Source organism: Eretmochelys imbricata, chromosome 1 (assembly GCF_965152235.1).
Source record: "Eretmochelys imbricata isolate rEreImb1 chromosome 1, rEreImb1.hap1, whole genome shotgun sequence".
Classification (NCBI taxonomy): domain Eukaryota; kingdom Metazoa; phylum Chordata; order Testudines; family Cheloniidae; genus Eretmochelys; species Eretmochelys imbricata.
This window is the reverse complement of record NC_135572.1, coordinates 112,369,639-112,385,320: the sequence shown is the minus strand read 5'-3', so window position 1 is coordinate 112,385,320 and position 15,682 is coordinate 112,369,639. Positions and strand designations below refer to the sequence as shown.

The 15,682-nt window shown below is 39.7% G+C and overlaps 1 protein-coding gene across 1 annotated transcript in view; it reads left to right on the top strand.

The window, feature by feature from the left end:
* The window catches only part of ADPRHL1 (ADP-ribosylhydrolase like 1), a 38,464-nt gene extending 36,682 nt beyond the window's left edge, over positions 1 to 1,782 (top strand). The window contains exon 7 of the mRNA XM_077813753.1: positions 875 to 1,782. Within this exon, the coding sequence (XP_077669879.1) occupies positions 875 to 1,032 (158 nt within the window). The 3' untranslated portion in view covers positions 1,033 to 1,782. The remainder of the gene's footprint in view (positions 1 to 874) is intronic.
* The last annotated feature ends 13,900 nt before the right edge of the window (positions 1,783 to 15,682 follow it).

The window sequence follows — 15,682 nt, the reverse complement described above, 5'->3', positions numbered from 1 at the left end:
TGAGGAGGGAGGCATGGGGCAGGCTCTATCCCGTCAGGTAGAGCAGAATGTAGCAACCTGCCTGCTTAATGAATTGTTCCGATTGTTCTTAGTGAATTTCCCCAAGAGTGTAAAACAGGTGTAAAAATGTTAAGGCTCCTTTACATTGCCAGAGTGGTGTAAAGGATCCTTACTGTAAAGGACAGTGTGGCCTTATAAATGCTTATGGTGTTTTAGAGAGTAGAACTGGTCTAAATTTTTAAAATTTCCTAGCAAAATGTGCTCCATGAACTGATTGCTACTGACCTTTCTGGAGATGGTCAGTAGCCAATATAAATTGTGAGTTTGAATACCCAGCCCTTGCTTGCTCTTCCGTTGCCTATGATGTAACACTGAGCATATGGGTGCATATATTTGTTGACTAATAACTAGAAGTAAAGGGTCAATACTCGCTACATTACTATTAGACAGAGGGGGTTTGGGGATTTCCTCCAATGCTCCTTACTCCCGAACTCCATCCATTGTATTGTAGTTTACATAAATTACCAAAATAATTGAAACCAGCCTGATTATTTTGCATTATTTTAACAAATAAAATATGCAGAATTTTAAAATATTGTGTGCAGAATTTTTAACTTTTTGGGGCAGAATTTCCCCAGGAGTACATTATGCAGTCTGACCCATTACTGCTGGCAAAGGTGGAGGCTTGAAATTCCAGTTGGTTGGTGAACTCTCTAGAGCTACCATTCTGAGAGTCTCTTTGGCACACCACATATAAGTAAAAATCTCTCCTGCAGTGGCTTAAAGCTTCCTTCTCTGTGTAGTGATATAGCTGCAAAGGAGAGTGCATTTTTCACAACAACAGAACTGCACACGGTTGTGTTTAATTTTACAGGTGAGAGCGCAGCCACTGGATCTATTGCTGGCTGCTTGTATGGATTACTTTACGGCCTGAACAAGGTTCCCAAAGGCTTGTACCAGGATCTTGAACAGAGGGAGAGGCTAGAATACTTGGGCGAGTCTCTTTACCGACGATCCACAGAGGAAAAGTAAAGCAGTTTCTGCCATTTTTCTCTTTCTATAAAGACTCTGTCAAACACTGTAGATAACTGACTAATTATAATAACGCTGTTCTAGGCTGGTGAGGTTTAGTTCTAAAAGGCTATGTGGAATGTGTATAAGTGCAGTTAGCTGAGTCATTCAAGAGTAACTGGACACTGTAAATGTTCAGTTTTTCATAGATACAGGGATTTTTGAGTATCAAACTTGCTCTTATAGTACAATCCAGGTCAGTGAGATTATTTTAAATAAAAAATATATAAATAACTAAAACCCCTCTTATTATCAAAATTCTGCCTACCTTACTAATGCCACCCCTAAAAAGCTATCATCACTAGTATCTTGCACACATATATAATTAATTTTCAAAACTAATGCTTTTCTTCTGAACTAATAGTATGATCCTTTTGTGAGGATGTTCCATTCCCTGTAGATTTTAAACTTTTAACAATTCTTCCACCTCCCTCTTTCCTCCGCCTCACATCTCATGCCTCTGTAATATTTGCAACTCTACTGTGTCACAGATTATTCATTAATGAAATGTTAACCCTTTGTCAGCACTATGGTGTATATGTATTGTTATGTGAGAAGCTTCCAGAAAGGAAAGGCCAACACTATCAACACTTCCAAGGTACAGCAAAGCATCATTGTGTTTAACATTTCTGCATTATTATGTTTTTTTTTCACTCTAGACTCTTCAAAACTCTTTTAAAAAGTCAACTGGCTGAAATATTTGTAAATAAATTAATCTTATGCTCTTCATAAGCATCATTTCTTCATTTTTAGATCACACTTATATGTTGCTGTATCAGTATCAGAATTTTTGTCTGAGGCCATTAAAGAGCTGTAGTACGTCACCAGCCAGGCTATAATGTGTTTCGTGTGACTGAGATTCCTCTCACAAAGAGGCCTGGAGAGAAAACAGTTACTTTGGCTTTTAAAACAGAAAACCAACTAACTATATGGCCAGGTTAAAAATTAGTATCTGATGTGAATAAAACTAATAGTAGAACTTACTGAATCATATTCTGATCTATAATACTGGCATAAATCTGGAATAACTTCCATTAGTGGAATTATACCAGTATTAATTCTGGAGTAATTGAGAGCAGAATTTAGCCCCATGTGATTAATTCCATGTTTTAGCACAAAGATTCTTAAACTGTGGTCCACAGAGAACATTCTAATGGTCCGCAGAGAGCTGACTGGTCACGTGGTCCTGTTTTCGCCTCTCTATTTCCACCTGCTGACTTGCATTTAAAAAGGCAGCTAAAAATACATAAATACTTTCCTATTGCTTTTCCATATAAGCAATTGCCATTGGGATGTTATATGATAGAAAGGGGAGCAGGTGATCCATGTTGCTGTGGTTAGTAGGGGAGATGGGCCACACACCAATCTTTTTATTAAAATGTGGGCTAATCAAAGAACAATGTTGAGTTCTTGTTTTAGCATGCTCTCTCTTTGCATCTTTGCTATCTGCTGCTTTCTCATTTTGAGCATATGTTAAAGTTTAAACAAAGAAGGATATTTGTTTGTAACTTATGACTTTATATAAGAAAACATCAAGACTTTCTGAAAACATTCTTTCTAGTTTATGATGCCTCTAACATTTCCCATAATAAATTCAGCAATTAAGAAGAGAGAAGAATGTAGCTCTCATAAGGTACGATTTTCTTTTGTACATCTAACTTTTCCTTTACCCATGAAAAAATCTCCAGCGGAAAAGAAATCATCATTCCACAAAGACAGCATGCCTCATCATTAGACTTTGAAAGGTTGAACTAAACATATGGTTGCTGTGTTTTTAAAGTTAACAATTGTCCATATTGTTCTTCTAGAATGTATCACAGCTATCCCGTTATTCATCTTACCTTACATTCATGATGGAGAAGGACCCAAACTTAATTTCACGGACAGAAAAGCAAATCTAATTTTGCAAAGATGGTTCAGATAGACAGAAGCTATAAAGTTGGCAAATGCTAGCAAAGCATTGTTTCCATAGTTATAGGGGAAAATAGGCCATTGACCACCACTTTATTAAAGATATAACAAGGTTTAAATATCAGCGTTAATAAGAGTAACCACTGCCGCAAAGGAACACAGTTGTTGCCTTTCCTTACTGTAGGCTATTCCTTGAACCAAATTACTGCAAAGCCAGGTGACCTCAAAATACTACGTGTAGTCCCAAGACTAAAACAACCGTTTTGCTCCCCTGTCATGACCATCTGACTCAAGCCAAGATTCAACTAACAATAAGTTAGAGCTGCTGATAGTCAACTCCTGGAAACTTCTATAAGTGGGTTTATCTTGTGGTACAGACTAACCTTCATTTCCCAGTAACCAAACACCAACTACCTTTCCCAACAAACTTTGAACCAGTGTTACTGTTGAACCCTCTCTTCACTCAATGTATTAAAACTTGCTAACACTAAGAAAAAGGTGCTGAAACAAGAGCCAACTCACTGAGTACTCATGACCAGACAATAACTTAACATTACCCAATGTAGAGAAAAGAAAATACGGCTAGTGCAAATAGGATGCAAATATCCTAATTTATCAGAACTTAAACTACATGTAGCAGTTACAAACCATATGGCCAGGCCTGTCTGTCTGAACATTGCTGTGTGAGCAGGCAGGAAAAGCTTTCTAATAGGGGCAAGTGGGCATGAGAAGCAGCATAGCTCCTGCCAGGTGTTCTCTCTCCCCTACCTATAGCCGCCTTCAGCCAGGCAGTGGGAGCTTTATGTGAGTCAATGGGGTGACCAGTCATGCGGCTCATAGTGAAACAGCTTGTTTTGATTGGCTGCCCAGGCTGGAGGTGTTGTAGTCCTTGCTTGATGACCCTGGCAAGAATGGCTGGGGCTGCCTACTGTGTAATGGGGGCGAGAATGGAACAGAGTAGTTGGAAATACTTGTTTACTTGCCTTCTTTAGTTGAGATGACAGTTTCACACTGTCTCATGCAGCATTACTTGGCCTCTTAAAAGCTGAGTGCCTCTTCGAGGCAATGAAACCATTTGTACCTCTGCAGTCCTGCCATGTCAGCAAGGTGGCATGGGGGAAACCTGCACTGACCCTGTTCTGCACTCCCTGCTCAGCTAGTCCTCTCTGAGGCACATTGAAACAATAATGCCTAAACGGAAACCCAAGTAGTTGAGGGCCAAGCGTTTGTTTTGTTTCTTTTTACAAAAGGTTTTTACAAAATCTACCGTGAATATTTCATAAAAGTTCTGATGTTGTTGTTGTTAACAACCCCTGGACACACTGTTGTTGTTAACACAAGCCTTCCCTTGCAGCGCTGGCAAACCATGGTGCTCCCAGTGCATGCCAGCCAACGAGACTGGGCTTAGTGTGGGTTGAAGAGCACTAAGAAGGGCAACGCCCAGCACCCACCTACTGATGGTAAAAAGGAGAGCTCCCCAAGCCTCTAAAGTGTATGTTTGCTGGAAACTACCCTCCCTCGGCAGGACCCCATAGGCACTACTGCTGGTCTAGGGCTCCAGAAACCCCTACAATCCCAGCACAGAGGCAAGAAGGGGCCAGGCTCCAGGGGTTGTTCAGAGGGTTAGTAAACGCATTTGTATGAGCTCCTTCTCCCCGCCCTACCTCCAGCAGCTCTTCCTGCTCAGGTGCTGAACACATTTCCTCTGCCCCATAGGCATAGGGTCTGACTGTCCTCAGGTCTGTGTCATGACAGTGTCTGCTACAAAGGCTTTTACTGGGCTAACCCAGTCACTGGGATTAGATTGCATTTCAGCCTGCTAGTGTATCAGGCTTTTGGCACTCACATAGTACAGTGATGAGTGTCACAGAAGTGCCTGTGAATACATAAGAGAGACAAGGTGGGGGAGGTAATATCTATTACTGGACCAGCTTCTGTTGGTGAAAGAGACAAGCTTTCGAGTTTACACAGCGCTCTTCTTCAGGTCTGGGAAAGGTAATCAGTGTGTCACAGCTAACGACAAGGTGGAACAGATAGTTAAGCATAAGGAGTTAACTCATGTTGCAAGAAACCTTACAGACAACTATACACAAGAAACCCTCACATCAGCACACTTACCAGCACAGATCCAGCAACCACCCCAATCCCACCAAGAAATCTGGTATCCACAGCCAGGCACTCAAATACCACAGAATGTGCTCTGAGGAGAAAGTCCACGATATACACTTTAACACACGTAAAACCACCTTCACCAAATAAGGACACTCCACCAGAGAACTAGATTGCATCATGGAATGGGTCATCCTAATTTCCCGAGAGAACCTGCTTCAATACAGAAAAAAAGTCCACTGACCACACACCCCTAGTTGTCACCTATCACCCCACGCTGGAAACCATATGAGGTAACATCAAACAATTACAACCCAAACTTGATAGGGACCACATCTTGAGAAAAATCTTTACCAAACCTCTTTTCTGGCCTTCAAACAACCCCCCAACTTTGCCAAACTCATCATCAGAAACAAGTTCCCCACAGACCAGGACACACCAACTCAATGCAGCACCACACCCTGCCAGAACAGATGCAAAACCTGCAGCCATATTTCCACTGCTACAATGTTCAATATCCCTCACAGAACCCCTTTCAAGATCCATGGGTACGACAAGTACCTATGGCAACATGTGGTATACCTCATCTAGTGCATCAAATGCCCTAGCAATCACTAGAGGGGTGAAACAAGACAATCACTACACTCTCAAATGAACTCATATAGAAAAATTATAAAAGACAAAAACATCACCCAGGAGTGAACGCTTGTCCGAAAATAATAGCGCCATATGTGACCTCTCAGTCTACGTCCTCAAAGGAAACTGGCACAATACCTTCAAGAGGCGAGCCTGGGAGCTTAAATTCATAACTCTGATAGACACCAGAAATCATGGATACAATAGAGATACTAGTGTATGGCTTGTACCAGAGGGGTAGCCGTGTTAGTCTGTATCCACAAAAACAACAAGGAGTGTGGTGGCAACTTAAAGACTAACAGATTTATTTGGGCATAAGCTTTCGTGGGTAAAAAAACCCCCACTTCTTCAGATGCATGGAGTGAAAATTACAGATACAGGCATAAATAATATACTGACCCATGAAGTATATATCTTATTAGGACACTCTGTAAACTACTAACTCACCTTTGTCCTGTGACGGCAGAGGTGTTAACTGCCCACTTCATTTTGAATGGTTTCTTGCAATGTGTTAACTCCTTATGCTTAGCAATCTGTTTCACCTTGTATTTAGCTGCAACATTCTGAGTACCTTTCCCAGACCTGAAGAAGAGCTCTGTGTAGCTTGAAAGCTCACCAACACAAGTTGGTCCAATAAAAACTACTACTTCACCCACCTTGTGTCTTTCATGTCCTGGGACCAACATAGCTATAACACCACTGCAAACAACTATGCATAAATAAGTAAATTGCCTGCTCGCCTCTTGAAAATATATTATTGCTGAGTGGGTGGGTTGAAGGGAGTTCATTTAAAATAAGCAAACGAACAAGATCTTTTGAAACTGGTCTTAGATCACCTAGACATACATGTGATCAACCCATTCTGACATTTAAAATCATGTAGTTAGGATAAAAATATCCAGAAAACAGCTTATCTAGATCTCCTAAGGCGGATGGCAGCATACTTTTTAAAAATGGCTTTTGGGGGGAGGGAAGAGAAGCCAGGTACAGTAGAACCTCAGAGTTACAACTACCAGAGTTACGAACTGACCAGTCAACCACACACCTCATTTGGAACCGGAAGTATGCAATCAGGCAGCAGCAGACACACACACACAACACAGTACAGTACTGTGTTAAACATAAACTACTACAAAAATAAATAAAGGGAAAGCAGCATTTTTCTTCAGCATAGTAAAGCTGTATTAAGTCAATGTTCAGTTGTAAACTTTTGAAGGAACAACCAGGGCGTTTTGTTCAGAGTTATGAACGACCTCCATTCCTGAGGTGTTTGTAACTCTGACGTTCTGTATGCGTTAGTGCTGCCATGGGGGAGTTCCAGGTTGCAGTTCCAGAATGCTATTACCTCATTCCCTGGCCTAGCTCATAGCCTGGGGTAGTGCCTTCCACTTCTCAACAGAGAACCCTCTGACTGTTTATGAAATGGTGTTAACAGCCTCCCACTATGCACAACAGCCCTAAGGGACCATTCTGCCCAGTTCCCCTCAGCTGTAATGACAGGTGGTTATAGTCCAAGGTGTGAAGGACAGTAGCTGGGATAATATTAGGGATGAAATCTTGACCCCCATTGGAATCAAGGTCAAAACTCCCATTCAATGTGGTCAAGATTTCCCTGCAGGACTTATTGCAGTAGACACTCCCTTAGGAAATGTATTGGGGGGTTTTAATGCTGTGACAAAAGTATCAGCATTCCCCCATGTCCCCACACACCTGTGTTTATTTTAGAGAAATAACTTCATATCGCGAACCCAGGATTTATATTTCATGGCACATGGTCATCCAAGAGAGCAGACTTTTTCACAAATGCATTGTAATGCTCGTTTGTGGGTGAGATCATCTTGGAAAAACTTCAGATGCCCTGAATAGGTAGAGTAGCTCTTGTTCATCTTCTGTTACTAGCTGATGACTATAGACCAGACATTCTGACATAGGACATACACAACATTATTTTGTGTACCTATAAAACAGTCTAATATTTCTGAAAATGCACCCTAATGAAAACACCCTAAAATACATCCTATTGATTTGACTTCTGGGTAAACCCTCAATAGAGTTCACTACTGTTTCTTTTACCACCTAATGATCATTGTGTCATAGTCCTCAACTGATTGATTAATGCTATTTTAACGAACTCCAAACCAATAACAAGAGGGTCTGATCCTGTTCCGATTGCAGTCAATTGGATTTTTGCTTTTGATGCTAGTGGAAGCCAGGTTAGCCCATACTTTATTGTATGTTTATGGGAATGTCCACAGTGTGGTAGGCACTTTTTAGAGAGAATAAGGAACAGCCCCTACCCTGGCAAGCTTGCAGTCAGAGGTCAGATAGACAGAAAAATAGGGCAGGGCTAGAGCAAGTTTTTCTTGAGTTTTTCTTTTTTTTCTTAATTCTCACAAAAAAATTCAAATGAAACTGGTAACAATCAGCTCAAATGTCATGATAACAGAGTTTTCAAAATTATAAATCCATCAGAACTCTTGACTGAAATACATTGAACATTTGGCTTTCTCTGCCCATTGCAATCCAAAAAAATATCCTTTTAAAAGAGTGACTTTACTTAATCTCCTCCTGCCTTAAATGCCATTCTCCATAATAGGAGGGGGAACTGCAATCCAATGATAGCCAATGAGGGCATCCTTCTGAAATAAACACCAGTTGTAACAAATGGAACTCTCAATATGACATCAGAACTGGCTTCATTATATTTCTGTCCTTGTGTGTGTTACTGCTTATGTGAAGGGGTATTTAATCTGTGTTACCATGTACTGTGTAGGGGAGGGCACCTGTGCTATGGTGAAATGTAGTCATTCAGAGTTGAAACCCAGAGTCTAGTTGTTTGTTATACAGACATCAGCCAGTTGTCAAAATCTGTTTTGGTCTTTTAAAATACCCAGAAGGTCATTATAAATAGAACCCATTCTGTTGTATGTAATTTTTAAGTGCCTTCTCTTCTGTATACTTGAAATGTAGCCACCTGACAGCCAGATTTTGCCACCCTTTTTGACAATGAGCAGTACCTTTACTCTGCAGGTAGCCCCATTAAAATCACAACATAGGTTTGGTTTTAATTTTCCATCCATTGAAATCAATGGTGTACAAACCTGCTGTCAGTAAAAGTGGCAGGATCTGGCCCTATAAGAATACAGTTTTGAAGATTGATACTACATAAAATGTGAACAGTTTTGCAACTTCTCTTCATTCTATTTATGCACCTTATGCATGTACATCAGGTTTAGTTTACAGAATTTGTTGTCCCACTTCTGCTCATAAATGAAGAGGACATAAAAATGAATACTCCGAATCTTCGCCTGGCATGTTGGCTGGACTCCATTCACAACACTATTTTACTGCACAGTGAAGTAATCCATTTTTTCATGTGTGCTAGAAAGCTGACACTTTTTGCGTTTTTTTCCAAAGCACTGTCTTATGTTATTGACTTCACTCTGCAGCTTTTGCACTAAGTTCTGTATTTTATTTAGTAACGAATCAGCACCATTTTTTAAAATCCTCGACTCTCTGAAGGCTTAATTCTCCAAACTGAACTGTAGAGACAGCATGCCAGAGTTCCTGCTCCAGGCTAAATACTGAAAGGAGGCAGTAGTCAAGCGACATTGCCATGGCTGTCATTACATAAAGTGCTCTATCTCTGGTTCTGTCCTACTTGTCATTGGTGTGATCCTTTTGGAAAATAGATTTAATGGGGCATTTCCCACGCGCCAAATGTCCCAAATTAGATTGACCCCTCGTTAACTGGAAAGGTTCCTGCTAATTTCTAAATTGTATCTACAGTGAAACCTGAGTCTGTGGCTGATCTACACTTTTCAGCCTTCAGGTTTTGTTTTTATGTTAAGCCAGAGGCACAGCTGTATTTCCATACTGAGTGTGTTCTCATCTTCTTTCTTGTTTATCAGGAGTGGAAATGTTTGGTAACATTTGCATATCAGGGGACAATAGTACTTAAAGAGAGTCAGGAATGGCACAGATGAGCTTTGTTCACCATTGTTAGTGTTGTTTATTCTCATGAACATTTGCCAGTTACTGTCCAATTGTCACAAAACAATTGTCACAAAACACAGGACAAATTGCAGGCTGCACAATGTAGGATTGTTATTAAAAACCTGCATACACACACACACCCCATAAGATGCTTCATAAGGCTTCTAAAATATTTTGCATGCTGTTAACAGGCAACTAACTATGACCTAGTTAAGAACTGTAGGGTAAGGTATTCTGTTTAATGCACTGTACATGTAATTAAAAAGAATAAGATTAGAAGAAAGTGACTGGTCTTGGGTCTTGTCAGTACAGCTGTAGGGACTTCCACAGACCAATTTCTAATTGTGTATTTGTGTATAATACTAAGTTTGTCTTGATTTAAGTTGTAAAAGAAGTTTTAGAAGATTTCTGTTATAAAAGAATGGATCTGTTAATAAATAAAATAAAAGTAATACAGAGTAAGGAAGTAGAGGCAATACTGATGACTTCAAAAGAGCATTCATTTTGTTTTATGCAGCACTAAATGTACAAAGTTTTGCGATGATAAGCTGCTGATAGATCCCCTGGTGCTGAAGAAGAAGCTAAATAGGATGGCAACAGAACCAGGGGCTTTTGCTGTCCTCAGCAGCCTGCTTCTTTACATCACAGACCTCGTGGCCTGCGATCCACAGATGCCGAGGAAGAAAGCAAAATGGGCAGAAGGCAAAGGAAACAAGGTGATTTGTGATCCTGACTGCCAAAGTACAAACAACAGCAAGCGCCCCACAAGATTCCAGCTTTTGCAGTCCAAGTTCATGAACAACAATCGCGAACCTTACATAAAGAAGACACGAGAAGTTGGCAAACTAATCATTAAAGAAAAGCAGTGGGCAAACAGGGGCTGTCTAAATGCCCCTGTTAACAAATCAGACAAAAATAAGGAGAAAAAAGGAAGTGGTCAAGCACCAGACGAGAACAAACAGATAATGCCCAATGAGCGGGTCAAGTGGAATGGCCTGAGTGGGAAAAATACAGTGAAAAACATTCTGAAGAAATTTTTAGCTGCAGAGGAGAAAGAAACTAAGGAGAAAGCTTCTGTCTGGAAAAAGAAAGAGCCAAGCAGTAATTTGCCAAAAATAATCAGCAAGAATTCTGTTCTCTCCAAACTGAAGGAAAAGTTTGAACAAGCTAGTTCTGTTTGTTCAGCCACAGAGGTGAAAACATTGCTGTTGCACAAAGGTGAGAAAAATAATACAAAGGTCCCAAATAGAATAGCTATTCACAAACCAAAGGTCACAGTGCTACACACGGTGACAGCCACGGTTCTAAATAGCCCTCAGCCCCAGTGTTTAGTGTGTACGACTGCTCCAATGCCTAGATTCAGTGTTGTGACTGAAATTAGCCATCCTTGGAGCTGGTTGACCAACAACACTGATAGTAATCAGCCTTTTGATCATGGCACTCAAATGGGAGAGATGAGTGACTCTGACAGCAAACATGATCTTAAGCCTGGTAAGAATGAAATGCCAGAAAATAGGGCACAAGACAGAGAGTACAAAGGACAGATGCAAACTGTACAATGTGTCATGCCCAAGGTCATGAGTGATGACAAGGATAGTGCTGAGACTAAAATAGATTCCGCAAACCAAGGACCTGATTTTCTTCCTAATCAAGACAGCTCTTCTACTTTCTGTAAAAATAAAGCCCTTGCAGACTGCATTCCTACTTTATCTAAACCCAGCCTATCTCACATGGGGAATAGCACATTAGCTGGATTTGATACATCTTCATTAGGAAATAATAAAGCTGCTCAAAATGTTAGTAAAGACAATCCATCTATTAACTCGCCTTATTCTGATGTAGCTGAAGGATCCAGTGCACATAGTCCCCAGGATATTAAAGAGGTTGAGATTCCTAAAATAACAGTGAATGCGTGCAGTTCAAAGGAGACAGAAATAGGGTTCTCAGAGTCAGAAAAGGATCCTCTCTTTGCAAGCCAAAAATGTTTCCCGGAGGAGAAACTATTGAAAAATATTCCATCGTTTTGCTCCCCAGTAGCTCAGGCATCGCAGAATGTAGTGCCTCCAAATGATGACCTGCAGTTAACTGTCAAAATACCAGTTACTGACAAAATGCCACCACTCATGCCAAGGCAAGAAAATGCATCAGATTTTAAAGGCAAACATTCAAAAGCAGCTGTAAAAAGAGAGAAATTTCACTATAAACAGGAAATATTTCCTAGTTCTAGAAAAAATGATTGCAAAGTCACAGCTAAGCAAGAAGAGGAGCCAGCGATAAACCCAAACAAGCTGTCTGATTGTCAAATGCAAACTGAACAAATAAACCAGGAATCACAAGCACATCAAATGCTCAGCCCACAAAATAACATTGATAATTTCAGCACTAATGTATCAAATCTGACTATGAATCAGACATACGAAGTACACTCATCAAATGATTCAAAGAAGGAAAAAAGTGGTATTGTAGAAGAAAAGCATATCTGCTCTGATATTGAAAAGGACCAAAGTTCATTGTCAAGTTATTTAGTGAAGCACAGGTGTTATATTCCAGAAGAGAATTTTGGAAAGGACCAATTATCCTCATCAAATGAAATGGCAAGTCAGGAAAACAATACTGCCAGGCAAAGGAGTACCTTGTGTCATCTGGAGACTTATCAAATGCCATCAAAGTATTTCATGAAGCATGAAAGTGACATTGCAGAAGAGAATCCCTGGCCTAATTCTGAGACATGTCGATCATCAAATTATTTAACAAAGCACAAAAACAATGCTACAGAACAAAGAATCTGGCATGCTATTGAAAAGCCCCAGATCACATCATCAAAAGATTTGGTGAAAGATGAAACTGATAGTGTAGAAGATAAGAAGACTTGTCATAATTCTGATAAGTATCAAATACCTTCTTCAAATGAGTCAGCAAAGCATAAAGATGATATTATAGCAAAGAATGCTATGTATAACGGTGAGAATTATCAGACACTACCATCATCAAGTGATGTCACAAACCATGAAAATAATACAGCCAAAGAGAAGAATATCCTTCATGTTTTTGAGAAGAATCAGTTACTCTCACCAAATGAACTGGGGAAGTGTGAAAATAATACTGCAGAAGAGATAAGTCCCTTGATTAACTGGGAAAAGTACCGACTACCCTTGCCAAATGAATCAGAGAAGCATGAAAATAATACTGTGGTAAAAACAAGACCCTGGCGTAATCTGGAGCAGAACCAACTGCCAACTTCAAATGATACTCTGAATTATGAAAATGAGATGAGAGATGAGAACTTTGAGAAAAACCAGTTTCCTTCCTTAAATGAAATGGTGACACATGAAAATAATAGTGCAAGTGAGAGAAATAGCTTACATAAATATGAAGAGTACCAAATGCTGTCATCAGATGATGGCTTGAAGCATGAAAATGATACGATGGTAGAGAAGAAAGCTATTGCAGCAGAGAGAAATACCTTGTGTAACTCTGAGATGTGCCAAATACCAACATCGGGTGATTTTATAAAGCATGAGGATAATAATGCAAAAGAGAATTCTTCTAGTTTTGAGACTTGCCAATTACCCTCATCAAAGAATAAAATTAACACTCCAGGACTGAGAAATACCTTGTGTAACATCAAATACCAAATGCCATCAAGAGATTTAGTGGAAAATGAATATAATACAACAGAAGATGAAAACACCTGTTGTAATACTGAGAAATACCAACTGTTCTCATCCCGTGAATCAATGAAACATGAAAATAATGCTGCGGAGGCAAGAAATATCCAGAGTAACTTTAAGAATTACCAAAAGCCATCATCAAGAAGTACAGGGAAGCATGCAAACAAAACTGTCCAAGAGAAGAGTACCCATCATAATTTTGAAGAGTACCAGTTACTCTCAAGAAATGCACTACAGAAGCATGGAAAGAAAGCTGCAGTAGAGAGAGATACCTTGTGTAACCCTAAGAAGAATAAAAAACCATCATCAAGTTCATTGGCGAAGCATGACAATAATGTTACGGTAGAGAAGCAACAACAAACACCATTGTCGGATGATTTTGTGACGCATGAAACTGAAACTGTGGAAGAGAAGAATAAACATCATAGTTCTGAGAAGTGCCAGTTAACCTCATCAAATAAATTGGTCAAGCATGGAAAAAATACCACAGTAGAGAAGAAGCAACAAATACCAAAATCAGATGATTTTAGAAAGCATGAAACTAACACTGTGGAAGAGAAGAATAAACATCATAGCTCTGAGAAGTACCAATTAGCCGCATCAAATAAATTGGTGACGCATGGAAAAAATACTGCAGTAGAGAAGAAGCAACGAACACCAATAGCAAATGATTTTAGGAAGCATGAAAATAGTACTACAGAAAAGAAAAATCCACATCGCAAAGCTGAGAAATACCAGTTACCCTCCTCAAGTAAACTGGAGAAGCATGAAACTAATAGTTCAGGAAAGAAAAATAGTTTGTGTGACTTTGAGAAGTATCAAGCTCCATTGCCAAGTGATCTCATGATGCATCGAAGTGATTCAACATTAGAGGAGAATACTTGGCATGACATTGATAACTACCAAAAATTACCCCCATCAAATGATGTATCCAAACATGATAAAAATACTGTAGAACTGAGGAAAACCCAGCTTGGCTTTGAGAAGTACCGTAAACTATCATCAAATGATTTAGCAAAGCATGAAAATGTTGCTGCTGAAGGAAAGGCCAGGAGGCCAGGGTCTGACCAAACAAATGACAGAGAAGCAGAACTCCAGGAGTGCTCTAGAACAGCAGCACAAGCAAAATACATAGCAGAAAGTTACAGTGAAGGACCCCTAAATTCATCTTTTAAACCAATGATAGTTAGAGTAAGTGATACATTTAAGCATCATACCTGAAATATATCTACAGGTAAACTAATTACCTCAATTATTTGTATAATCAGATCTTTCTTTTTTCCTTCAATGTTCAAGACACTTGAATTAAATTATCACTTTGTAATTGCATGGATATTGATGCGTATTTGTTAGGGTGGGATTCTTTTCCCTTTCTTAAACACTGGCCTGAAGATCACTGCAAATATATCATCAGATTAATCATCAATTTATTATGAGAGGGGCTGAGAGATCATAAAAAATGTAATCCTGCTCCAATCGCTCCTTGATAAATGCTCGATTTTGTTTGTACCTAGGGTATTTTGAGGACGAACATTCCTTTGTATTTACTCATTCTAACAAAACGCTGTTACTACTCCTTCTAGGTATGGCTTTAGACAATGTCAGCCTTCATTAGGTCAAAAATGACCACTTAAGTTCTAGCCTTAAAGCTGTAAATGCAAATGATCCTTTGCTAACATGAATAATGTTTCAGGGGTAATGTGCGGAAAGGTAGATGCTTTCTTTATCTGTAGGAAAGTCCTGAAAGGACAATATGTTAAATAATTTGCTATCGGGCACTTATGTTCTGTCGTATAAATGTTGGGAAAATATTGATTGAACCTTCTATCAAGATATTTACACTTTCGGGTGTGTACAGTATTGATGTATGTTTGTAGAGAGAGGTTATTTCCTCATGCATGTCACTCTATAGCTACTCCTGTGTTCACAAAGGGCCATAATGCAGCAACTACAAGTACTCACAAAGGGCCCAGTCCTGTAACGTGCTGAGCAGGTCAATGAAAACAGGGTGCTGAGAATGCTGCAGGAGGGATTCATCACTTTGCAGGATTGGGGTTAAGTTGCCTTTGTGGCATAGCAGGGGCACACAGGCCCAAGGCAGGCATTGCCACGGATATTAAAGTTACTCATTGGAAAGTCTTATCTTGCTCGTGCTTTCCTGTCAAGTGTAGCAAGTGTTTAGTGCGATATGAAACTTGATAATAATGAGCAGCCAATGTCAATTGAAACGTGCCAGTGGAATGTGATGTTCAGAGTGGACAATAATAGCAACTTCTGCGTAAAGTTTG